This window comes from Podarcis raffonei, chromosome 1, assembly GCF_027172205.1.
Source record: "Podarcis raffonei isolate rPodRaf1 chromosome 1, rPodRaf1.pri, whole genome shotgun sequence".
NCBI classification, from domain to species: domain Eukaryota; kingdom Metazoa; phylum Chordata; class Lepidosauria; order Squamata; family Lacertidae; genus Podarcis; species Podarcis raffonei.
Genome location: NC_070602.1, coordinates 10,676,546 through 10,703,700, shown reverse-complemented (window position 1 = coordinate 10,703,700; position 27,155 = coordinate 10,676,546). Strand labels below are relative to the sequence as shown.

Sequence of the window (27,155 nt, the reverse complement as noted above, 5' to 3'; positions counted from 1 at the left end):
GGCATCGCTCAGGAAGAAACAAATTCTAGGGAAAAAACCACAACAGAAAGCAGGGTTTTTACCTCAAATTTCTTCAAGTCCTCCTTGGCATTGGTGTATGAAACCTCTGAAGAGTTTGGATACGCTGCTGTCCTCTCGGCTGTCTTCAGCCAGTCCTCAAAGCGAGAGTAGTCCTCCAGGAACTTTTGCCAAAGTTGCCATGTTTCCTCAATCCTAAAAGGGGAAACAAGCAGCAACAGCAGAATTTTTTTCCAGTGTACTTCATGTGGAAAAACCACTAGCCTTCTGGAACCTTCTGGAACACATCCTGCCCAATTCCCCTTCCCCTCACAGCTCACCCAAACCACCTGCAACTGGTGAGGTGGCATGGGTGAATCTCTGGTGGTTTTCTGTGTTCCCAACACCACAGGCCACCGTCACTTAGCAAGAGGGAGAGGGGTGAGAAACAGGGAGTCTGGTGCATAGTGGCAGAGTCATTTCACCATTCTAGCTGCCAGCCAAGCTCCCTGTGCTTCACCCCCGCAGTAAATGCCAGCGACCCACATCACTGGGAAGTGATTTCTCCCCTTTGCTCTGCCCCCCACTGATGAGAGAAGGAAGATTGCGTTTTGAAAGGCAGGCTTTCCCCCTCTCACCTCCCACAGCAGCAGGAGGTGGGGGGATGGTAGCTGTGCGAACTACATCAATTACAGCGTGACAACATCATTACAATTTTATTCTATGGTTAAGATATATGTTGCCCATATATTTTCAAGCATGTTGTTGCAATACAGATAGCTTTAAAAGAGTATTGGACGTAATCACAGAGGATAAGCTATCAATGGCTACAAGCTGCGCATGTTCTACAATATGCTTCTGAATGGCAGTTGCTGGGAATCACAAACAGGGAGAGCGCTGTCACAATCAGGTCCTGCTTGTGGGCTTCCTGTTGGATCCTCTGGTGGACCACTGTGGGAACAGGTTGCTAGTCTACATGGGTGATTGGCCTGATCAAGCAGGACTCTTTGCACACATGCCTTTAAAAGAAAAGAAAGCTAAGATTCTGAATTCTGGCCCTGAGACCACATCCTGCGCTTCTTCTGTGTTCTCATAGCACCAAACCACACACAGAGTCCTGATCGTGGAACACAGGAAGCTGTCTCAAAGAAGGTCAGACAATTTGCCTATCTAACCCAGTACTGGCAAAGGGCAAGGGCTCTTCAGGGTGACAGGCAGTGGTCTTTCTCATAATTTGCTTCTGAGATTCTTTAGCTGGAGATGCCAGGAATTTAGTTGGGGACCTTCCATGTGGGGTAGAGAGCATCCTTTACAGCCCCCTCCCTTTGTTTATCCACCTAGGCCATATTGCTTGCTCTGACCCAGTAGCAGCGGAAAGAGACCACTTCCATCACCCGCCATGTTAGGAACAGGGAACCTGCAGCCTTTAGGAATTTGTTGGCCTTCAAATCCCATCACACCCCCAGCCAGCACAGCCAACTGTATGAGGTATGAAGTTCAACAACATCTGTAGGGCCACATGTTCCCCATCTCTGGCAATACAAGATCCTGTTAGCTAGACCCTTCTACTACCGATCTCCTCTCATGCAACCACATCCTTTTTAGGAATGATTCCTTGGGCCTTTTGATAACAGTGAACGTTAAACCAGAAAACCAAATAAAATGTTAATTTAAAAGAGGGGTCAGCAAACTTTTTCAGCAGGGGGCCAGTCCACTGTCCCTCAGACCTTGTGGGGAGGGGGCGGACTATACTTTGAAGAGAAAAAATGAACAAATTCCTATTCCCCACAAATAACCCAGGAATGCATTTTAAATAAAAGGACACATTCTGCTCATGTAAAAACACGCTGATTCCCGGACCGTCCATGGGCCAGATTTAGAAGGTGATTGGGCCGGATTTGGCCCCTGGGCCTTAGTTTGCCTACCCATGATTTAAAACAACAGACATCACACACACCCCCCCGGAAAAGAGCGGGAGAAATGCCTCTCACTTCATCCGCCTCTCCATAGACATGGCACAGATATTTCTCCACCGGCGGTCCAAACTTCTTGTGGTTTGCTGGATGGAGTCGCATTCAGTCTGGTTGGCACAGGCATCAGAATCATTCAGCAAGATCTCGCAGATGCAGAAGACAGAATCGACATCAGGGCTGTGCTGGTCAATGTCCCGCTGCAGATCCTATAACCATGAACAAAAAAACAAAAACATCTTTGGTTATATGTAATAGTGTCCTCTTCAAATAATTCCAGCTTTAACACTTATGACGTCAAGCCATTTGACCAGCGGGTGGTTCCCATGTTGTATTGTACACTGCTTAGATAAATGTTAAGCAGTCAAGATTTTTCAAATAAAATAGAATAAATGAACACAGAAATAAACGAACAAAGCCTCAAGACAGTTCTTTGCCCATCTCTTTCATGTTCTCTGTTTTGCTCCACCTTACCTGCTGCTCTGCAAGTCTCTTCTTTATCTCCTGATCATCGCAGGTGTCATAAACAACAGGCTTCGAAAGCTCGGATTCAATGCGTGCCAGCCAGGTGCGAAGATTACTCATGTTTTTGTTGAGCAGCTGTATGAAAGAAAAGGTCTCCTTCAGCTTCTTCACCCTGCGATTGGGGAGACAAAGGGCAGAAAGAATGTGAGAAGGTTGTAAAACAAGGCCAACTGATGATACGCATGCACCTTCCATCACATACTGGCAAAACCAGGTTGCACAGTTAAAGAGTACTTGCCAATCTTGAACAGCAACCCCCTCCCCATCAGACCTTTTTGCAATAAGGAAACTAACAAGAAAATGAACTGGAAAGCGTAAGATAACATTTCCTTAAGCAATGCTGTATAACCTCCTCACATACAAAACAGAATGCACGCTCAATGAATTGTGGGTGCTTAACAAGAACAACAACAATTTTATTATTTATGTGCCACACATCTGACTGGGTTGCCCCAACAAAATCTTAAAAACACAGTAAAACATGGACCATTAACAAAAATTTTGAACAGGGCTGCCTTCAGATGTCTTCTGAAAGTCAAATAGTTGTTTATCTGTTTGACCTCTGATGAAAGGGTATTCTACAGGGCAGGCACCACTACCGAGAAGGCCTTCTGCCTGGTTCCCTGTAGCTTCACATTTCGCAGTAAGGGAACCACAAGAAGGCCCTCGGAGCTGGACCTCTAACCTCCCTGTACTCTTTGTGCAAATGAATCAGGGTGAGTGCTGAGTAAATGGAATGTCTGGAAGCAATCTGAGATACTCTGGATGCATAAAGGCCACCAGGAAGAACGATTACTGTTCACATGGCGCCAATAATGCTCATGGCATTCTGCAGTTTCAACATAACTTAGTGGAAGTGCTGTAGCTCGTTGCAAGAGCGTCGCATGCAGATGGTCCCTAGTTCAAACAACGACATATTTGGGTAGGGTCAGGAATCCCTCGTCTGAAACTCTTAGAGAGCTACTGCTATTGCTGAGCTTACATGTACCCATGGTCTGACTTCTAAGGGAGCTTCTGATGTAGTTACGTTCTTAAAGACATGTCTCATTCCTAAGAAGCTTACAACCTAAATTCTGATAGAGGGGTCACAGCAAAGGGATGGAAGGGGAGAGAGGAAAAGGAGACACGAAAGGGTGACCACAAAAAATATATACGGCCCCAGTCCAGTATACCTGAAGGAGCCCCTCCACCCCCATCATTCTGCCCAGACACTGAGGTCCAGCGCCGAGGGCCTTCTGGCGGTTCCATCGCTGCGAGAAGCCAAGTTACAGGGAACCAGGCAGAGGGCCTTCTCGGTAGTGGCACCCGCCCTGTGGAACGCCCTCCCACCAGATGTCAAAGAGAACAACAACTACCAGACTTTTAGAAGACTCCTGAAGGCAGGCCTGTTTAGGGAAGCTTTTAATGTTTAATAGACTATTGTATTTTAATCTTTTGTTGGAAGCCGTCCAGAGTGGCTGGGGAAACCCTAGGGTTGCAGATGCAGCAGCTATCGGTAGGAGCACCTCGCTCTCTGAACACCTAGCGGGGACACCCCCCCCCTTGCTCCACTGGCATGGATTACAAAGGAGCAGATGCAAGCCAGACCTTAGGATGCAGACTTTGCAATAAACGCTGGAGAGTCCAAATACCACCATGTAGGAGGTTGTTGCAGATGAAATTGCTTCATTAGCTCCAAAGGAGCCCCCAAAAGCGAGAACCAGCATGGTGTCTACAGCTTTACTCCCCGCCCCCCCCCCGCCTACTTTTGTAATGCTAAATACCTTTGCAGCCAAGTCGGCCTAATTAACTAATTTGTCACAATATGCCATTTGTGGTTCCATCAGGCCAGCCGTCCCTTCTCTAACTGTAAAATGTAAAAACGGAAGAAAAACAAACATGCCATGTTGGAGGACCAGTTTCAGAAAGGCAAGAGCATTGAAGCGCAATGTTCCTCAGCGACCGGCTGTACGGTCCCTAAAGCATCCTCTTCCAGCCAGACACGGGGAACAAGCCTAAGACAAATACAGTACAGGTTCCAAAATCTAACTAGCAAGCATCTGGTTCAGGTTCCCTTAAACTGGTCCTTTATGGGGGGGGGGTAGTAGACCCCCTTTGTGTGGGAAAGGCACAATGGAGGGGTATAAGGACCCCGGTGTTTGGCCCCTGCTGGTTGGGGTCTCTCCAGTGCCAGTCCAACATTTTAAGCCCTGGTTATTTTTTGCAACCACTTCTAGCAATAGGCCTGTCGTAGCCGCTGGAGAGAGAGGTCTGAACAACTACCTTGCAAATCAGATTGGAGCTGACATGGTAGCAGAATGTCAAACAACGAAGACTGCACTGTGCCTTTTTGAATTGTGCTTTTTTTAAAAAAAAAATCCTATCTGTCAGTGCTGATGCTAAAACGTAAAAAACCCCAAATATCTGCATTTTTCTTTTAATAGGACAATACAATAGAATAAAAATTAAGTGAAAGGAAATGCATGTTTATTTCAGTGTAAACATCATCCTAGGCAGGTGGTCGATATGCCATTTAGGTTTGATAAATAGGGGGTGATATTAAAACACCAATTAATCACCGGAACAGAGAATAATTGCGTCTCCGATCTTGAAAAGATACGACTGGCGAATTGGATCCGAAGACTATACAGACAGGTTTAGAAGGTACAGATCGCTAGAAAGCAGGCCCTATTTTTATTTTTTTAATTAAGAGGTAAGGTTAATGTGTTTCCGCAGTGACTACACGGGCGACGTCCCTCTCCTGCCTTTGTGCGGATGGACCCCACTAAGAACATTAATTATGAAATGCAACGAAAAGGAGAGCTTTAGGAATAAAGCAGAAAATTACCAGAAGCATCGCACAAACGTTCCATTCATTTACCCCCCATGGCGCACTAATCTCCTCCTCCAAATGGCCGGGTGCGGAGAGCAAACAGTTAATTTTAACAAAGGGGGCGGGTGAGGGATGCCCCTAAATGCCATTTATCCTCCTTGCTAACTGCCTCCACAATCCCCCTCCTCAGTCCTTTCTGTCAAAGGCAGACACACACATCTCCCATCCATCCTTGGAAGGACAGAGCCCCTCCCCACCACCCCCTTCGCAGGCAGCGACCGCACACCAGAGACACGCGTCTCTTGTTCTTACTGGACCCTTCCGAGTACCAAAAATGCACTTACTGTTTATAAGGGAAAACCATTCCTCAGCTTATCAGTCCAAAGCTGCAGGGATAGCATCCGACTGAGCTGAGCACTCGGGGAAGAGGAAACCCCTCCCTCTCTTCCGCGATTGCCCTATTTAACATCGATGCCTTAATATCTCCCATCGAGAGAGAGACGAGAGCGAGAGAGAGAAAGAGAACACAGACCTTTCCCTTCCTCCTCCAAGCCCCCGGGGCAGAGCGTCGGAGCCTCTGCACACTCGCACATGCACACTGTATCACGCTGCTGAAGGGTGAATACCACCCTCGAATCCTCATTTGGACCTTACGAAGCCGCCATGCCACTCCTTCCAAAAGTTTGCTACCCACATACGGAAAACCCCTTCGAAAACAGGTGGAGGTCTTTCAGGATTTGATGAGGCCAAGTGATTGAGGTGTAATATCTCTTAGAGGAATGAGACACACACAGACACCCCCCCCAAAGGTTTTGAAAACTGGCCGAGGAAAACCAAGGAAATAATCAAACTGCGTAATGCTCTGCTGAAGACATGGGAGACCACCAAGGAAGATCGATATTTCTTTGTTGCTTTTCGCCATGTCCATCTATTCTGCGCGCGCACACACACACACACACACACAATCTAAATTTGTGAGCCTGAGATAAGGACATGTCAACCACTTAGAATCATAGAATCATAGAGTTGGAAGAGACCACAAGGGCCATCGAGTCCAACCCCCTGCCAAGCAGGAAACACCATCAGAGCACTCCTGACATATGGTTGTCAAGCCTCTGCTTAAAGACCTCCAAAGAAGGAGACTCCACCACACTCCTTGGCAGCAAATTCCACTGTCGAACAGCTCTTACTGTCAGGAAGTTCTTCCTAATGTTTAGGTGGAATCTTCTTTCTTGTAGTTTGGAACCATTGCTCCGTGTCTGCTTCTCTGGAGCAGCAGAAAACAACCTTTCTCCCTCCTCTATGTGACATCCTTTTATATATTTGAACATGGCTATCATATCACCCCTTAACCTCCTCTTCTCCAGGCTAAACATGCCCAGCTCCCTTAGCCGTTCCTCATAAGGCATCGTTTCCAGGCCTTTGACCATTTTGGTTGCCCTCCTCTGGACACGTTCCAGTTTGTCAGTGTCCTTGATGGAGAGTTGCGATTCACAAAGACTTGCAAACAGCTGATCATAGAATTGCAGAACTGGAAGGGACTCTGAGGATCATCTAGTCCAACCCCCTGCAATGCAGGAATCTTTTGCCCAACAAGAGGTGCGAACCCACAACCCTGAGATGAAGAGTCTCAGGTGGAATCTACAAATGTATGAAAAATGTTCTGAAAATGCCTTTTTTTAAAAAGCGTTTTAAAAAACACATTGAATTTTCCATAAGGCTCCCCATCCCCATCTAGGGTCACATTGCATACTGCACTTAAAACACACTTAAAACGTTTTGTTTGCAGCTGTATAGCTGAGTCCTCATGGTCTTCCGACTGAGCTATCCTCTTGTGCTGGGAGATATTAAAACAGCACCATGCTACTATTACACTATCTCTCATTTTATCAAATGGCAGGATCTGGTTGCCATCCATACAGACTGCAAATCAGTCCGTTCCAGCTTGGTGCAGTTTAAAGAACTCACTTAAAATTCCATTCTTATTAAATTGAGCACCCAACAAGGCACGGAGGCAAAAACTGGAATCTTGGGGAACATAAGTATTTCTTTAAAAATCACCCCATACTTTCCATAGGATGCAGCAAGAACAATAGTTCATTTATCTACCCCTTTTGTCCATCCACAGAGTAGAATTCAAAGGAAGTTCTAAAAATCCTTGCTGCATATCGTTTAAGTAACCTTCTCCCACTTAAGAACAACAATCTTCTGTCCAAACTGCTGTTCGGCCATGCTGTGTGCAGTTGCTACAGACAGCCAAGTGTGTGGCTATTTACAAGCTTAGCATGCCAAGACAGAGCTCCCCTCCCACTCCCCCTTGCCCCAGACACCACCTGTTGAATCAGGCACCACCTGTTTTGGCACAGATTTTGTCTAGGTTGCTACTGTTCCAGTTCAGGTGAACTACTACAGAAAACCTAACACAGAGACGATCCTAAAAGGCAAAGGTGCTGCACCATTCTGTCAAAGCTGTCCCTCTCATCATAACTTCCACGTCTCGTTTTGTGTCTGTCTTTTGAGGACAGAGTCGGCCACGACTGGACCTAATGGTCAGGGGTCCTTTTATGGGACGCAGGTGGCGCTGTGGGTTAAACCACAGAGCCTAGGACTTGCCGATCAGAAGGCTGGTGGTTCGAATCCCCGCGATGGGGTGAGCTCCCGTTGCTCGGTCCCTGCTCCTGTCAACCTAGCAGTTCGAAAGCACATCAAAGTACAAGTAGATAAATAGGTACCGCTTCGGCGGGAAGGTAAACGGCGTTTCCGTGCGCTGCTCTGGTTTGCCAGAAGCGGCTTAGTCATGCTGGCCACATGACCCTGAAGCTGTACGCCGGCTCCCTCGGCCAATAAAGCAAGATGTGTGTCACAACCCCAGAGTTGGCCACGACTGGACCTAATGGTCAGGGGTCCCTTTACCTTTGGGGAACAGCCCCTTTGGGTCAGACCATCTGGTCCAGTATCTTTTCTCGCTTTGGCCAACCAGATGCCCATGCGAAGCTCAAAAGCAGGACATGAGCACTGCAGCACTCTTCCCACTTGTGAATACCAGCCTCCTTCCTTGGAGGTTTTTAGCAGAGTTTGGATGCTCATTTGTCATGGATGCCAAGCCAGAATTCCCAGAGTAGTTTAAGCATCAACCCTTCCCATGAAACCTTTGGGAATTGTAAATCCACGAGGGGGATAAGGGTCTCCAAACAGCTCTCTGTGCCTTTAACAAACTACACTTCCCAGGGTTCCTTAGGGGGAGGACCCATTGCTGTTTAAAGTGGTATCACACTTTGCTAAACACATTGCAAAGATGGGGCATTAGGTCTAGTTCCTGCCTTCCTGCTTCAGTGCTAACGTGCTGCGTAATGCAAGAGGGCAGAATTATAGCATGCAGGCAAGGCTCAAGAAATTAATGCAAATCCAAAGGAGGCTGGAACAGTTGGTTATAGTCCCTTTTAATCTGGTATGCCGTCCCCAGACAGCCCTTCCCCCACAGCCCACGGAAGAATCCCAAACATTGATGTGAAGCAGTCTTTCAGAAGCACCCCAGAAATTCATTTGCATTTATCACAATTAAATGCGAGCAGATGTCTGCATGTTATTCTGTTGTTGCTGCTGCTGCTGCTGTTTTGTTCCCCAGATGCACTGAGTTCCCAGAGCTCTTCCTGGTTAGACACACAGCCTACTCCAGCTGCTTGCATGCACAGACAAAGCCTCTGAGAGCGGCACAAGCCAAGCGACTACAGGCACAATGGAAGCGCGAAAAGGCCCCTTTGCAACTGGTGCCATATGGCAAAGCCGAGCTTGTCTCCATGAACTATGAGAAGCATGTCAAAGGGCTAAATGGAGAGCTCACCTAATTTGCCCATCTGTCTCAGCCCACTTATTGGTTTAAGGTGAAGCAAGTTGTTTACTACAGCGCTGTTTTGACAACAGTTTTTGAACTGGTTTTGCTGCCACCGAAATGCATCCACAAGACGTCTGCTCCTATCATTGTGTCATATCATTATGCCTAAATGATATAATTTAGTTTGGTTAACTATAACATTTCGTTATGGCAAAACACACGGAACCTAACCAATCAGCTGGCATTAGTAGACAATCCTGCTAATATTAAATTGTCTGAAATCTGACAAGCAGGTTAGTGTTGACATGTGCGTTCCAACAATCCAAAATCTGTCGAACTTCTAAAAACTCAGACATACGCATAACTGTGGACATGCATGATCACCTAAATGTTAAGGGTGAGTATTCACTTGTGTACCTCCAAAAGGTGGAGAAAGAGATAATATATATTCATGCAGTTTGTCAGTAAATACACATGCCAAGATTCATAGTATTTTGGACATTTACTATAACCAAGAATAGTTTAGGCTGGAATCCTGAACTCAATGGGGCTTTCTCCTGAATAAGCATACATAGGATTGCACCATGAATGGAAGGAGAAAACGTATTAATGAATTCTTGCACAACTTCTAATATCAACAACCTCAGATATGCAGATGACACAACCTTGATAGCAGAAAGTGAGGAGGAATTAAAGAACCTTTTAATGGGGGTGAAAGAGGAGAGCGCAAAATATGGTCTGAAGCTCAATATCAAAAAAACAAAGATCATGGCCACTGGTCCCATCACCTCCTGGCAAATAGAAGGGGAAGAAATGGAGGCAGTGAGAGATTTTACTTTCTTGGGCTCCATGATCACTGCAGATGGTGACAGCAGTCACAAAATTAAAAGACGCCTGCTCCTTGGGAGAAAGGCGGTGGCAAACCTAGACAGCATCTTAAAAAGCAGAGACATCACCTTCCCGACAAAGGTCCGTATAGTTAAAGCCATGGTTTTCCCAGTAGTGATGTATGGAAGTGAGAGCTGGACCATAAAGAAGGCTGATCGCGGAAGAATTGATGCTTTTGAATTATGGTGCTGGAGGAGGCTCTTGAGAGTCCCATGGACTGCAAGAAGATCAAACGTATCCATTCTTAAGGAAATCAGCCCTGAGTGCTCACTGGAAGGACAGATCGTGAAGCTGAGGCTCCAATACTTTGGCCACCTTATGGAAAAGACCCTGATGTTGGGAAAGATTGAGGGCACAAGGAGAAGGGGACAACAGAGTATGAGATGGTTGGACAGTGTTCTCGAAGCTACAAACATGAGTCTGACCAAACTGCGGGAGGCAGTGGAAGACAGGAGTGCCTGGCATGCTCTGGTCCATGGGGTCACAAAGAGTCGGACACAACTAAATGTCTAAACAACAACAGCACAACTGCTAGCAGAGGACTTCTTGTGATGCATCACCATGATACATTGGGAATTGTGTTAAAGCATGTGAATCACATTCAAATGAAGAAGAAGAGATAGGCTTCGGCAGGGAAACTCTAATGAGCCATGAAAAGAATACCACAAAAAAATAAAGCTTGTGGAAAGTCAAGTGCAAATGGAAGAACCTCTCTGCACGAAATGATGGCAAAGGCAAACACATCTCACTCCACTTTAATATACAGATAATTTCAGGGCTTCTGCTCCAAATCCAAACATCTGAATCCTGCTTCAGAAACTGAGGACTAGTCTACCCATGATGCAGAGGCAAATCCAGCTTCAGGTAAGTCTGGGAATGACCATCCCCTGAAACCCTGCAGAGCCACTGCCAATCACTGCAGACAATAGGAATGAGATGGGCAAATTGTTTCACTTGGTCAAAGGCAGCATCCTATATTCATAAGTTCACAGTGGACTATATGCTTAACAGAGAGCTGCTGTCCAGAAACCAATCACACCTCTCTGATGAGGGCACCTGTACGCAATGGATGCATTTACTGCATCCACACTTCACATTTTATCTACATTTTATCTAAACATCTAACAAATGTAGTGCATGAAACATCCTGAGAACTTTGTTGCTGTCTCTGCACGAGTCTTTTGTGAAAATCACCACCGCATTCTGCTTCCAATCCCAATCGAACTCACAGAGAGAACTTACCGTCCTCCAATCACATCAAAGAGATGCTTCCAGCGATCATTAATCTTGTTGAGTTTCTCATCTATTTCAGCGGCTTTGCTCTCGTTGCTGGCCTTGATCAGCTGCTCACCCATCTGCTTCAGAAGAACTAGATTGTTTTCACTAAACAGGCTGATTTCCTCCATGCAGTCCTAACAAATAGTAACAATAACAATTGCAAATGTTATTACACACAAAAAGGGAGATTTCTCCATGGAACAAAACAGTAATGGGCAGTGTGATAGGGCACCACCAATCACCAGACTTTTGTTGGGTGGCTGCTGGATAGTGAGAGAGAGGTGGCAGAGAGGTTGATGCAATGTAAAAGCCTAGGCAGGGGGGCAGGATTGGCCCTTCCAATGTGTTTGTATGCCAGCCTCACTCTTTGCCTCCTAGTATGCAGCAGGGACATGATCAACCGGACATCAGGTGAGCATAACACCATTCACTTTTGGACAAAAGCCACTGGAGTGTGGGCTAATGTTAGGAAAAGGAAGTTGGACTTGACAGGGATGTTTGCACTGTGCAAAGATAAACTATGGGATCCACTCCCACTAGGCTTTCTAGAACTTCCCTAGAATTGCCTGGAGGCAATTACCGTATTTTTTGCTCTATAAGACTCACTTTTTCCCTCCTAAAAAGTAAGGGGAAATGTGTGTGCGTCATATGGAGCGAATGCAGGCTGCGCAGCTATCCCAGAAGCCAGAACAGCAAGAGGGATTGCTGCTTGCACTGCGCAGCGATCCCTCTTGCTGTTCTGGCTTCTGAGATTCAGAATATTTTTTTTCTTGTTTTCCTCCTCCAAAAACTAGATGCGTCTTGTGGCCTGGTGCGTCTTATAGAGCGAAAAATACGGTAATCGCAGAAGACTAGGGAACAGCACATTATGGAAAAAGCAGACGGCTCAAATCAGCATGTTTGAAGCCCACAACTGTGGATCAGAATCTTGGGAGTGTTCCCCCCCACCCCGGGAACACCCAGTTAAGCATAAAACATGATAAGCCTGCCCTCCTTTTATCTAAAGCACTTGCTGGACTGTTGCTGGGAGTTTGCAAAAAGCCTGCCTACCTTCTCCAACTTGTCTATCATATCTTCAATGCTGACGTCGGCTGACTGGAGCACCTTGCTTTCCATCTGCACCAGCCAAGCGCAGAGCTCTTTATTCTTTTCGTTGAACACAATCCAGGCATTGAGTCGTTCCTCAATCTCTTGCTTGCGCAAAGAAACCTATGGAAGAGGATGCACATGACAGCGGTCTTTGTTGTATCTCGGGAGGCAGCCAAAACTCAAGACTGAATATACACATCTGTTTCTTTCCCACAATAAAGGATGTCAACAGGCTTGGCTGGAAAAGGTAGACTTCTCAAGCAATCGATTCCTCCACTTTGCAGGAAAATTTTATCTTCCCCATGAATAAAAGGCAACCCAGATTGTTGACAACAATGGAATGTAAAGGTGGTCCAGAAAACACCAGATTTCCTCACACAGAGACACCAGTCCTTTTAGTTGCCAAAATGGGGCACCTTATTAGCAAAACATGAAACTTGAACACACAAAATATTAAATGTTCCATGCACACGATATCAGCTGAAATGCTAAAACACAGTTTAGAGGTTTAGAGTAATGCGCATGAGCTTTGCATTCTGCCTCTGGCATAGTTTGTCATCCACCTGGAAGCTCAAACCTTGAGTTTAAAAACATGATTAGCACATGCTAAGCTTTCCCATGATGCCTGTGACCTGGGTCTACATGAACCTCAGCCTCAGTTGAAACTGCAAGGAGGATGTTGGCAACTTTCATTTCCATTATCAACCAACCACAGTTTCTTTTTGCACTTGAAATTGGCAAACTGTGGTTAGGACCAACTATGGTTTATTGACATAGCCAACGTCAAACATGATTAATCCTAGCTCTTTTCAATAAACCATTGTGTGTTCCCCCGCTCCAATCCCCAGTCAGGGTATGATATAGAGTAGGTGTTGGGAAACATATAATATAATATCCCACTATGCTGCTTCTTATTCTGACATATTACAGAATCATAGAGCTGGAAGAGGCTCTTGTGTACATCTATTCCAACCCTCCTGTAAGGCAGCCAAATGCAGCTGTCCCATATGGGGTTCGAACCTGCAAACTTTGGTGTTATCAGCACCACGCTCTAACCAACTGAGCTATCACAATTGTCTTTCTTCAAGATGAGGAAGACCCCAGATTTGACCCCCAGAATCTCTAGGCAGAGTTTGTGGAGAAAACCCTTCTGAAACCCTGGAGAGCCATTGCCAGTCAGTTTGGACAGAACTGAGCTAGATGAATTTGTGGTCTGACTCACTAAAACCCAGCTTCCTACATTACCATGATAGGTACCCTCAGTAATGCGTACCTGTTGGAAATTAAAAACATCTCTGCTCAACCGGGCATCCATTGATAGCTGCTCAATGACTTTCCCCATCTTTGTTTACTGTGCTTACAATGTGCAGTCCCCCGTCCCCCCGCCAGTATATTTGATTTGTTTTAATGTTATATTTTTGAACTCTTCAGAAACCCTTTCATAAAACAAACATAGGATAAGTAATGTTAAATGATGCCAAGTTAAAGCAGACACACAGCTGCCATTTTCAGCAGCAGGTGTGTGTCGCAGGTAACCTGCATTTCCATCCTCTGAGCTGCTCATTAAGTGGACTGTTTGCATGCTCCTATGTCTTCCTCTGTAATGCGACAGTGACTTTAGCCCTGCCTGTGCTAAACCCCTGACCTCCTGGTACCCCCCTCCCTGACTGTGTCTGCTCCGTTTGTTTTCCTCTCTCTTCCAGCAGGAGCATCTGGCTGGTTAATTCCATGGTTCTCCAGGACAGCTGCACTGCCTAGCTTTTAAATACTTACAGAGGCTGCAGCCTTTTCCGCGAATTGTTTTCAATACAATATGCTTCTGTTGGACACTCCGGCTTAGGCCGATCTCTCAGAAAGCAAGTGGGGCATGCTAATTGCTGGATTTTGCACCTCAAATGTTTAACCAACTTTGTTATTAAATGAATTTCAAGGCCACTTTCCAGAGGAACTATCTCACCCCCCCCCACCCCCACCCCAAGGCAGAATACAACAAAGCAACATTTAAAATTTAAAACAGGAGTAAAAAAAAATCCCCACAAAATTAACAACAATGAAACAGCAGCAGCAGCAGATAAAATATTTTCACCTCAGTTGCCAGGATTGTTCGGGACTTTTGTCCAATGAAGTGTATATGCTTCAAGGAATCAGGACAGCTGGCCAGTCGCAATGCCTTTGAGCCATGAGAGGAAGACCCAGGTTCTAGTTTCTGCCTTGGCCAGATAGTTCCCCCTTGGGCAAATCATTATGTCTCTGGCCTGAGCCCCCAATTTGTATAATGGTGACCTACTTGTTGCATAGGGACGCGGGTGGCGCTGTGGGTTAAACCACAGAGCCTAGGACTTGCCGATCCGAAGGTCGGCAGTTCGAATCCCCGCGACAGAGTGAGCTCCCGTTGCTCGGTCCAGCTCCTGCCAACCTAGCAGTTCGAAAGCACGTCAAAGTACAAGTAGATAAATAGGTACCGTTCCAGCGGGAAGGTAAACGGTGTTTCCATGTGCTGCTCTGCTTCACCAGAAGCGGCTTAGTCATGCTGGCCACATGACCCGGAAGCTGTACGCCAGCTCCCTCGGCCAATAAAGCAAGATGAGCGCCGCAACCCCAGAGTTGGCCACGACTGGACCTAATGGTCAGGGGTCCCTTTACCTTTACTCATTGTGTGGCCAAAACATAAAGGAATGTAAAGCAAGTCTGAGTCCCATCCAATGGAGTGGAAAACTCCCTTGGTGCTCTCTCTGAGTGGTTGCAGGCAGGCACTGCAACAGCAGGAAAAAAATCTGGTTTAGCCATCAAGCCCTAAAGTGGGTGCAGGCTTTTTAATGCCCTGGGGGCTTCAACATAGCACTGCTTTGCAGTAGTATATGAGGACGAGGCCCCAGAGGCATTGTGGAAGCATGGAAGTGGCAGAGGCAGCCCCAGGCTCCAATTCTGAGCAAAATGGTAGCAAGTAGAGGTTGTGGGCTCTCCTTCCTAGGTGATTTGAAAGCAGAGGTTGGACGGTCACCTGTCATGGATGCTTTAGCTGAGATTCCTGCATTGCAGGGGGTTGGGCTAGATGACCCTCGGAGACCCTTCCAGGTCTATGATTCTGTAATAACAAGATCAGGTTCTCTGCTACAGCAAGCAGGAGAATAATGTAGGCTGCCACCTATTTAGGACTCAGACTCACACAGTTATTGGGAGTATATCTAAGAGCCTCAGCTACCATATTTTTTGGAAAAGTTGTAACATTTCTTTCTTTCTTTCTTTCTTTCTTTCTTTTGTGATAAGAATTTTAAAGTCTTAGATATATAATAAATGTTCATAAATGTACCAACCAAGCATGTACATAGATCAGCACAGGAAGACCGACCTGAAACCATTTTTGATTCCCAAACTGACCAAATGTTTTCACTGAAAGGCTGTAGAGAAATGGAAAAGCCTCCCCATTGTCTTTTCCTTCACAAATCCTGTCATAAGGGTATGTCTGTCTGTGTTTGAATAGCGTGAGCCTGTGACCTAGCTCAGAAACTAAGCATTTATCATTACACAAGACTGGCCAGGCTTCCCAGGGTATCCAATCAAGTGAGCATTGACAGGTAACCTGTCAGAAGAAATAAACAATGCACTCAGATTTCTGCTGCAGACTGCCTTTTCTGTGATGTAGGTATGGTGTATCTGGGGTGGTGGTCTTGGGTTACACCCCTTCTGTGATGTATGTATGATGTATGGAGGGGTGGTCTGGAGCTCCAGGGCAGGGAATTTAAAATTTCTATATAAGGGCAGGCACACCTTTGTTCTGGGTTCCTCCTCCTTTCCTGCGTGTGAGGGGAGCACCCTGTTGCAACAGGTCAATAAAGATCAGGCTTTGCTTCTCAATATTCTCTGGTTGGCCTCTGTTATTTTCTCCTACCAATAGGGAACCTACGTAAGGACTCTATATGGGCTCTTGGATACCCCATAAGGGGAAAAGAGCAGATTTTTGTTTACAACACTTTCTTTCTTTTTAAAAAAGCATCATTAAGCAGTTGTTGGCTTTTAAGGAACTGTTGCAGAGCGGAGGGGAGAGAGAAACACAGATAAGATTTCATATGATCCACGTTTCCTGCTTTGCTGCATTGTGTATTCGAGAACCTGAACTCTTCTTAATCTGCCCCACATACACCCCAAAATATCCTCTTAGTGTTTTTCCATGTCTCAATGCAAATAAAACCCAGGGTCAAACATTGGCCCTGACGATTTAGCTCCGTCTACAGGAAACTAGTTGCGTGCTACAATGGGTGGCCCCAGACATCTCCCTCTGCACCCCCCCACTGGCAGCTGTTGTTTGTTGTTATTAAATGAATTTCAAGGCCACTTTCCAGAGGAACTATCTCACCCCCCCACCCCAAGGCAGAATACAACAAAGCAACATTTAAAATTTAAAACAGGAGTAAAAAAAAATCCCCACAAAATTAACAACACTGAAACAGCAGCAGCAGCAGATAAAACATTTCTTAACTAGAACAATCACAAAATCACTTGAATGCAGACCAGAATAAAGCAGTTTTTAGTGTTTCCCTAAAGGTCAACAAAGCTGCAACTATATGAATCTCCCTGGTAAAGGCATTCCAAGGATACGAGGATAATAACAACAGTAATAATATTCACCCACTTTACAGGATCATTATAGGGATTACAACAATTTAATATACACATGGCACTTTGAATGCATGAAAGTACCATATAGATAACCAAATATTTATTATCTGTTATTTCTTCCCCTAAGGCAGCATCTTCCTATTAGCCTTAGAAACTGAGATGTTAAAACCAGGAGCTAAATAGCCCCTTAAACCTAGGTTTTATAACAAGAATACAAAGCTGAAAATGAATGAACTGCAGCTAGAATATTATGTTCATTTTTTTACATGGACTAGTCCTTCCCCTGCCCACCTCCCTAATATTCTTAAGAGGATCTATTCTCCAGTCTTCAGAGAGTAGCTGGAAGTGGGGAGGCAGAAAAAGGTCCTTCTTTCCTTCCACTCTGCAGTTTTTATCTGATATCTTAGGTGCAGTACTGTGCCCTTGCTCAGAAGCTGCTCGTGCTAATGAAATTCCCTGTCACAAAATGCACCTAGAACAATGGGAGTTTTGAACGCTGCTTTCTATAGAAAGGCATGGGACACACACACACAGAGGTCCCCCCCCAATAGTCTGGGCTGGTCTTTGCCAACCATTCCTACTAGTCCCTAGTGGCAAGGTCATGCTGGCTGTGGCTGATGGGATTTGTAGTCCAAAAGAATTGGAAAGAAATTGCTACTTCACAGTAGCTGCTTTTAATAAGCACCAAAGTTAGCAAGAGGGACACTGGGTCATGTTTCACCTGGACATGAAACAAGAGGCTAAAATTTGCTTACTGCCAGCAATATTACCTTACTAAGTCAGTGATATGGGGTCACGAAGAGTCGGACACGACTAAAGGACTAAACAACAACAACAACAAGTCAGTGATGGCAGGACACTCCTATGGCTAGAATAGTTAAGCTATGGAATAGTTACTATGGAATTCGCTCCCCCAAGAAGCAGTATGGGCACCAGCTCAGATGGCTTAAAAGAGAGCTGGACAAAATGTTTCCACTGAACCTCCACTGTTGGAGGCAGTTATGCCTCTGAATACCAGTTGTTGTAAGGGGAACCAGCTAGTATTTACAAGACTCAGGGCATTCTCAGTGGTGGCCCCCAAACTCCCATCCAATGGACTTATGCTTTGGCCCTTCCCCTCTAGCATCCAGTGGGCCTAGATTAGCTTCCGCTGCACGGCTGCCTTTAGTAGATTCCTTAAATAGCTCAAAAGCTGTTTGTCCTATCAACCTGTTCTGCTGTGCCTGGTTTTCTATTTATGCCTTGACTCGCTCCTTTGCACAGCTCTTTCCTGTTAACATAGTTAAATAAATGAAAGAAAGAAAGAAAGAAAGAAAGAAAGAAAGAAAGAAAGTTCAAAGCTGCATATGGCTTTAGAACTGCATGAATACTACTTGGGGTGGGGGCGGGGGAAATAACGTGAATAGGTTCCCAACATCTGCTTGCAGTGCATTCACAGATGAAATCTCTCTCTGAAATTAAATTTCAAAAAGTTAAGCTTTAAGAGAGAGAGAGAGAGAGATTAAGCGCAGCCTGCTACCTGAGAACTATGAAAATACCAGGTGCTCTGAACACTGTAATACCTTTTCACCAAAAGGTTTGAACAAAAAACATCCCTAGATTTCAATTTGCTTCTCCCTGTACGGCTGCATTCTAAAATAGTTTTAAAAGTTTTCAGAAGTTCTCCTGGGAACTTTGTGGAGGGGGGGGGAATAACACAGGAGGGGGCAGTTCTTTCGCACACTTTCGCCACAATAAAACTGCATCTTCAGGAAGAGAAAGAAAAACACTACCCGCAGCCCCCCCCAAAAAAAACCAGACCCCTTTTAAGACCCCTCAAGCAAAATCTCTCGTGCTTCTTTGTGCAAAACTGGAAGGCTTGCAAGGTTCCTTCCTGGCTCCCCAGAACTGCCTTCAGAAAGCCCAGCTGAGAAACAACCGCCTGCCCCTGTAAGCCACTTACTCTTAGGCAGAGCTCTTCCCACTGTCTGTGCAAATGCTCAACTTGCTCTTTCAGCACCATCACATCTTCCGCAAGGATGTAGTGCGCCAGGCCCTTCATGCTGCCAAGTTTGTTTGCGTTTTGGTTCCAGTTGGCCAGCGACTTCTCCAGCTCCTTCATTGAAACACCAAAGGGGGGGGGGGACACACAACAACAGACCTTTTCAGAGTAAGCTCTGGGAGAGATGTGTGTGTGTGTATTTTCCTCCAAACCTTTTGGTTAATCCTATGATTGGCCTGTAGGAGGGGGAAGGGAAATGGGGGGGGGGAGAGGAGGTGGAGGAGGGGAGGAATTTGCATATAGGAGCAGGCTGTGACTAGATGGGAAGGGGGGGCGTGGAACTGCACTGGGGCAAGCTGCTTTATCCTTGCAAACGGCAGTTGTAACTTTCAGAAAGGGGCAGTAATTCCATCCCACATCCTTGAGATGTTTGGGAGATTCAATAAAATTAAATTAAAAAGAGAGAGAATCTGTGGTGGGGTCCTGTTCATGCTATTCATGCTGCTTGAAACTAGTACAGTGGTATCTCAGGTTAAGTACTTAATTCGTTCCGGAGGTCTGTTCTTAACCTGAAACCGTTCTTAACCTGAGGTACCACTTTAGCTAGTGGGGCCTCCTGCTGCTGCTGCGCCGCCGGAGCACGATTTCTGTTCTCATCCTGAAGCAAAGTTTTTAACCCGAGGTAATATTTCTGGGTTAGTGGAGTCTGTAACCTGAAGCGTCTGTAACCTGAAGCGTCTGTAACCCGAGGTACCACTGTAGAACAAACCCATGCATGTCTACTCAGAAGCAAGCCCCCCCCCCCAATTCTGTTCAGTAGAGCTTCTTCCTGTGTATAGGATTTCATTCCCCTCCACCTTAGGGGGGGTGGGGAGGAGAAGGAAACATGCTTTGAAGCAGTGTGTTTTTGTGTTGTTTTTGTGTCACCTCAACAACTTAGATCAGAGCCAGGGGGGTGTAACAGTTAAGAGTGTTGGACTAGGACATGGGTAGGCAAACTAAGGCCCAGGGGCCGGATCCAGCCCAATCGCCTTCTAAATCCAGCCTGCGGACGGTCTGGGAATCAGCGTGTTTTTACATGATTAGAATGTGTCTTTTTACTTAAAATGCATCTCTGGGTTATTTGTTGGGCATAGGAATTTGTTCTTTTCTTTCTTTCTTTTTAAAATATAGTCCGTCCGCCCCCCCCCCCAAGGTCTGAGGGACAGTGGACCGGCCCCCTGCTGAAAAAGTTTGCTGACCCCTGGGCAAAAGCCTCTCTGAGTTTAGGTAAAAGTAACTCTCCACAGACTTCAAGATGCCCTAGGAAAGTGCATGCAAAGCAGCAGCCTCAAACTGCAAATCTGCACAGGATTCATTTGCAAATCAAGACCCTTATAGCGCTCCCAGTGGAGTACAGGATCAGGTTCAAGGTGCTGGTTTTAACCTTTAAAGCCCTATACGACCCTCGTACCTACGGGACCGCCTCTCCTGGTATGCCCCGCTGAGGACCTTACGGTCTTCAAATAAAAACATCTTGGAGATCCTGGGCCACAGGGAGGTTAGGCTGGCCTCAACCAGAGCCAGGGCCTTTTCGGCTGTGGCCCCGATCTGGTGGAACGCTCTGTCACAAGAGACTAGGGCCCTGTGGGACTTGACATCTTTCCGCAGGGCCTGCAAGACAGAGCTGTTCCACCAGGCCTTTGGCCAAGGCACAGTCTGACCCCCTGTCTCCTGCAATCCTCATAGAACTCTAGCCCAATGGTTGCCATTAATTTGACTCTGAATTGATTTTAGAATGTATTTCAATTAATTGACTGTGATTTCATGTAAACTGAATTGATTTTAGAATGAATTGATTTTAGAATGCTGTATTACTTTTACTGTTGTTAGCTGCTCTGACCCGGCTTTAGCTGGGGAGGGCAGGATATAAATAATTATCATCATCATCTTAAAAACAACAGAACTGTGTGGATGCTAAGGGGCGAAAGGGAGCTACAGAACTGCTCCAGATACAGGAGGGAGAAGGTGAGGTTGTAACTCCACAGGTATAAACCCTTCTCCACAGGCTGATTTTTCCCATTCCAGATCCGCCATGCTGAAAACCCATACAACAAACTATTTAAAGGAGCTTGCGTCTAAATAGAAATATATCTTTTTTTCAAAGACTTTTATCAGTTTACCAAGAGTGCCCCTGCCACTCTCAAAGCAATACTTTAGCTTGCAACCTTAATTCCAAGAACATTAGCTCTACACTAGCTCAGCATTGTGCCCCAACCTGCTTTCCAGTGCTATTTCAGAGCATCAGGAGTTGGGAGTGTGGATATTCTTTGAATCAGCATTCCTCAACCTGGTGCTCTCCTGATGTTATGGAGCTACAATTTGGGAGCTGTAGTTGAAAACATCTGGAGGACAGGTTAGGGAAAGCTTCCTTGAATCATTCAACTTGCATAAATTTACTGGGACGAAAACAAATGAGAAGAGAAAGGCTCCTGTAGAAATTAGGACGTCAATAGCCAGGCAAGAGGAAGCCCGTTTCCCAGAAGCACTTGAGGCTTCCGCTCCACTGGGCAGTAAGGCTGGACTAGGACCTGGGAGACCAGGGTTCAAATCCCTACTCGGCCATGTAGTTCACTAGGTGACCTTGGGTCAGCCATTGCCTCTCACAGCCTAACCTACCTCACAGGGTTGTTGTGGGAATTCACTGAGGATGAGAGAGGGAAAATCATGTACGACACCTTGAGCTCAATGGAGAAAAAGTTGGGTTGTAAATGCAAAAGAGAAACCATCTTTTGGTTTTAAAAGCTAAAGTAGGGAAGTGCCATATTTTTCGCTCCATAAGCCACACCTGACCACAAGACGCACCTGGTTTTTAGAGGAGGAAAACAAGAAGAAAAAAATTCTGAACGAAACAGTGGATGCATGATTTTTGTGGTTCATGCTATGGCCACAGACATGATATGTGATTTGACGATGAGTTTGGGGTACCCCAATGCAAAAATCCTGAGAATCCATGTGGATCCGTGCTTTGTAACCACATTTTTGCACCATTGCGGCCCCACAAAACAGTGGATGCGTGGTTTTTTTGGTACCGGCTGTAGCCATGGACTATGTGATCTGATGGTGAATTTGGGGTGACCTAATGCAAAAGTCTTGAGGATCCATGTGCTTTTGCCTCCCCCCTCCCAGGCAGCCTCCTTTATAGCTAGCGTCCCTCCGATCGCTTACTGATCAGCTGATCAGCGGCTTTGTTTCAACACCCCCTTCCCTCTTTCTAAAAAAAAAAGCACGGTCTGCTTTTTGCCCCTGGGCAATTCGGCTCCAGGGACCACAAATTCACTCCATAAGACGCACAGACATTTCCCCTTACTTTTTAGGAGGAAAAAAGTGTGTCTTATGGAGCAAAAAATACGGTAATTGACAATTCAGGGTTTTCTTTACCTTGGCATGTTCCTTGGCAGCCTGAAGCTCAGCATGCTGGACTGGAAGAGGGTCTTTTATTCTTGCCTTCAGCTCCCGCAGCCTATTGCCCAAGTTTTCAGTTTGGCTTTTGCAGCTCTCCCACGTCTGTAATTTTGAAGAGGGAAAAAGCAAGACATGAAGGGAGCTAATGGACACCAGTAGACATTGCTTAAAAGGATGGACGAAGATAGTAACACCTAAGCCCTGAGCTATTTTGTTGTCCTCTTTACTAGATAGGACAACTTGGTGCGCAGAGGTAGAAACTGACACTCAGAAAGCATCACTGCCCAACTCAGCAACCAAGTCAGGGCTAGTGCAAGAAAATTCAGAAGCATTCAGGATTTGGGGACCATTTGCAAACATTTGCAAACACTCAGGCCTTTGTAACATCCCAGCCAGCCAGCAAAATAGGAATGGATTCAGATCCTGAACCATGGGCCAGGATTTATGTTAGGGGGGCAGGCTTCATATTGGGGAGGGGGGCAGAACCTCAGTTATTTTTATTGATTTACTTGATTCCCCCCCCCCAGCTATGCCTGTGTCCTTAACTCTTTTACTCCCCTGCCACACAGTCTAGTTTTTGTTTTGTTTTGTTTTGTTTTTTAAGGTAGGCATTCCTTTGTGGTGTCAATGCCATAGCAACACCCCCCCCCAAATCTAATTCCTTAATTAGTGTGCCTTGGGCTTGCCAATCAGAAGGTCGGCGGTTCAAATCCATGTGACTGGGTGAGCTCCTGTTGCTTAGTCTCAGCTCCTGCCATCCTAGCAGTTCAAAAGCACACCAGTGCAAGTAGATAAACAGGTACCACTCCGGCGGGAAGGCAAACTGCATTTCCATGCACTGCTCTGGTTTCGCCAGAAGCGGCTTAGTCATGCTGGCCACATGACCCAGAAAAACTGACTGCGGACAAACGCCAGCTCCCTTGGCCTATAGAGCGAGATGAGCGCCGCAACCCCAGAGTCGTTCACGACTGGACTTAACTGTCAGGGGTCCCTTTCCCTTTACTTACTGCCTTTGGGACAAGTTTTGTTCTGCAATTTGTGATGGGTCTGTGTCTGTTCTCAAGATGAATCAACACCAGCTTGGAAACTCCATTATAGGAATATGGGGGTTCCAAACTCTCACCAGGGTCTTCTGTTATGCTAAATACCTGCAGGGTGCGCTGAAGCTGCTTTCTGATCTTCTCCAGCTGAAGCTGGGTTTTGCTCCAGGTCTCTTGCACATGCGTCATCTTGAGCTGTAGGGCAATTCTGGCCTCGGGGTTTGCCACGTCAAGTAACTTCTCCCCGGCCGCCAAGGTTAAGGTGTGCTTGGTCTGCCACCTCTGAAGGAGGATCTCCTTTTTCTAAAAAGAAAACAGGAAAACATGCCCAAGCTGCCATCATATGAACACACAGACACGGCCACAAAGGAATAAAACAATACCAGACAGTTTTAGTGGAGAAATTAATTCCTTTTTAAGAACCGCTGTTTGGAGAGTTCTTGTTTAAAAGGTTCTCTCGGTCTGGTTTCCACAGGATTTGTACAATGATAACAGTGCCTAATATTTATATACAGTGGTACCTCGGGTTACATAAGCTTCAGGTTACATACGCTTCAGGTTACAGACTCCACTAACCCAGAAATAATACCTTGGGTTAAGAACTTTGCTTCAGGATGAGAACAGAAATCGTGCTCCAGTGGTGTGGCGACAGCAGGAGGCCCCATTAGCTAAAGTGGTGCTTCAGGTTAAGAACGGACCTCCGGAAGGAATTAAGTACTTAACCCGAGGTACCACTGTACTAGATTTGAAAAGACACAAATGCTTAAAAATAGTAATTCTCCCTGGATGTCCACCAATAAATTCAAGGCAATGTGTGGGGTCCCTCTCAGTCATTTTATCCAGACAACTCTTGTTGGTAGGTTAGACTGAACGTGTGCCCCCCCCTCTCCCTCTCTGTGTGTGTGTGTGTGTGTGTGTGTGTGTGTGTGTGTGCGCGCGTGTATGTATGTATGTATGTATGTAAAGCAGGCCTCCCATCCAGTCACCCTGAGAACTTTGTTGCTGAGTCAGGATTTGAACCGAGGTCTCCACAGTCTATTCCAAATATTCTCCACATTACATACACCCCCACCAGGGGCAGGAGAGGAGAAACAGTCAGGACAACTGCAGAGCAGGTAGAACATCTACAGTCTTCCTGCTCTACTTTTGTTGATGCTCCCCAAGAAAGGAGAAGAGAGATTTTTGGAGAAAAAGAGATGAATTAATATTAGAGGTAGCTAGAATAACTGGATCCACTGCTTTATGAAAAAAAGGAAGTCAGTTTTTAATGCAGGAGTGAGCAAACTTAAAGCTTGAGGGATCTACTTTATTGTTCCCTAGGACCCTGAGTTTCACCAGCTGGAGATAGGTGTACAAAATATGACTTAATCTGGCAGGTATTCTCCAATAGAGTCATACCTCGGGTTACAGCCGCTTCAGGTTGCATTTTTTCAGGTTACGGACTGCCGAAACCCGGAACAGGTTTCGGCAGTCACATATGCGCAGAAGCGCTAAATCGCGCTTTGCACATGCGCAGAAGCACCAAATCGCAACCTGCACGTGCACAGACACAGGTTGCGAATGCTGCAGGTTACGAACGTGCTTCCCGCACGGATCACGTTTGCAACCCGAGTGTCCACTGTAATTAAGGAATAAGATGCCAGGAGTTTGTGATCAGGACCAAAACAAACCTCTTGAGTCCTTCCACATATAAAAAACGACCCTACACTTGGTCTCCCCTCGAGCATTCTATTTCAGCAATCTAATTTATAGGGTGAATTATTTTCAATTATTGCTATAGTTAAGACAACTGAGAGTCAGCAATAATTTTCCATTACACTGCAAACCACCTAGATTGTGAGCGATCTTCTGCCCACCCCTAGTTTAACAGATGCCAAGTCCCCTTTAAGTTTTCCAAGCACTAGCAATTTTGATCTTTTAAAAATGCAACGCTATCTATGTTTCGCTGGTTGTAGGAAGAGGAGGCCTAACCTTGATGTCGTGACTCAGATTCCTGAGTTGGTGCAGACTATACTTCTCCTGACTCTCCACAGCAGCCAGGAATCCACTTGTGTGCACGAGGATCTTCTTGATGTCTTGTAGTGAAGTTGTGAATTTTTGCCATTGCTTTACAAGACTGTCGATCTCGCCCTTTCTCTGCTGAGCTGCCCGGACGATGCTTTGCCACTGTTCCTTCAGCAGGGTGAGTTTGGAAAGAAACGCGGTCCTGAAGTGGTCAGAGATTAACTTGTCAGTCATGTAGCATATTCTTCTTCTTCTTACTACTACTACTATTACTACAATTTATATCCCACCCTCCCTCTCCCAAAGGAGTCCAGAGCAGCAAACACACAAACGATAGAAAAAATAAAAACAATTGCACTACAGATGTAGACTGGGAACAATTTCAGCTTGAAAGGCTTGTTAGAAGAAGGTCTTCCATACACACGCAAAAACGCAACAGAGATATTGCCTGTCTAATATGTAATGGGAAGAAATGCCAAAGGTTAGATGCCACAACACAAAAGGCCAGATTTCTATATAGTTTGGAATGGACCTTTTGATAACGTGCTACCTGCAGGAGGTCCTCACTTGTGGTGTGGAGTGATCACCTGGGTATATAATGGGTAAGACAACCCTTTGCTCAGCTCCATGACTCACTGTTTTATGCACAGTGATTTATTCAACCCTCCCTTAAAAACTGTTGTCGAGTTTGCCCAATATCCCCACTGCTTTTTATATCAGTCCTGGAGGCTTCAAGCTGAATAAACAGAAAACGAAAGTATTGGATAAAAATTTAACAAGTGCAGAAAGAGAGAAATTCCAGAATGATACTGGTTTATTGATAGCAAAGAAGGTGAAATACCTGGGGATAAATTTGACATCTAAGAATGTGAATCTATTTAAAGATAACTATGAGAAATGTTGGGCAGAAGTGAAAAAAGATTTAGAAATATGGTCAAGTTTGAGACTTTCCTTGTTAGGCCGAATTGCTGTTATTAAGATGAATGTCTTGCCGAGAATGTTATTTTTGTTTCAAACATTGCAGATTGTGGACAAAATGGATTGTTTCAAGAGGTGGCAAAAAGATATATCTAGATTTGTCTGGCAGGGCAAAAAGCCCAGAATAAAATTTAAGATACTAACTGACGCAAAAGAAAGAGGGGGGTTTGCCCTGCCAGACTTAAAATTGTATTATGAATCAGCGGCTTTTTGCTGGCTGAAAAACTGGCTGCTTCTTGAAAATACAGACATTTTGGACTTGGAAGGGTTTAATAATAGATTTGGCTGGCATGCATATATATGGTACGACAAGGTTAAGATCCATCAAGGTTTCAAAAACCATATTGTTAGAAAAGCCCTATATAATGTATGGATTAGATATAAAGACTTGTTGGAAAACAAAACACCCAGGTGGTTGTCACCGATGGAAGCTAAGGAAGTGAAAAAATTAAATATGGAATCTAAATGGCTGAAATATTGGGAAATTATAGAGTATGAGGAGGGAAAAGTTAAATTGCAAAGTTATGAGAAATTGAAGTCTAAAGTAAGAGATTGGCTCCATTATTACCAGATAAAGGAAGTCTTTAAACAGGACAGGAAAATTGGCTTTCAGGTGGAAAGGTCGAAATTAGAAACAGAGCTTTTGGAACCCAGTACTAAGAATCTGTCAAGAATGTATAACTTGCTGTTGAAATGGAAT

General features: G+C 45.4%; 1 protein-coding gene across 1 annotated transcript in view; it reads right to left on the bottom strand.

Annotated features, from left to right (window-relative positions):
* Positions 1–27,155, bottom strand: part of SYNE2 (spectrin repeat containing nuclear envelope protein 2) — a 235,192-nt gene that overhangs the window by 20,365 nt on the left and 187,672 nt on the right. Inside the window, exons 91-99 of the mRNA XM_053407665.1 lie at positions 25,445–25,679; positions 23,582–23,776; positions 22,410–22,535; positions 18,951–19,103; positions 12,353–12,511; positions 11,267–11,436; positions 2,442–2,604; positions 1,989–2,176; positions 63–213 (exon numbers count right to left, since the gene is read on the bottom strand). Of these exons, the coding sequence (XP_053263640.1) occupies positions 63–213; positions 1,989–2,176; positions 2,442–2,604; positions 11,267–11,436; positions 12,353–12,511; positions 18,951–19,103; positions 22,410–22,535; positions 23,582–23,776; positions 25,445–25,679 (1,540 nt within the window). The remainder of the gene's footprint in view (positions 1–62; positions 214–1,988; positions 2,177–2,441; positions 2,605–11,266; positions 11,437–12,352; positions 12,512–18,950; positions 19,104–22,409; positions 22,536–23,581; positions 23,777–25,444; positions 25,680–27,155) is intronic.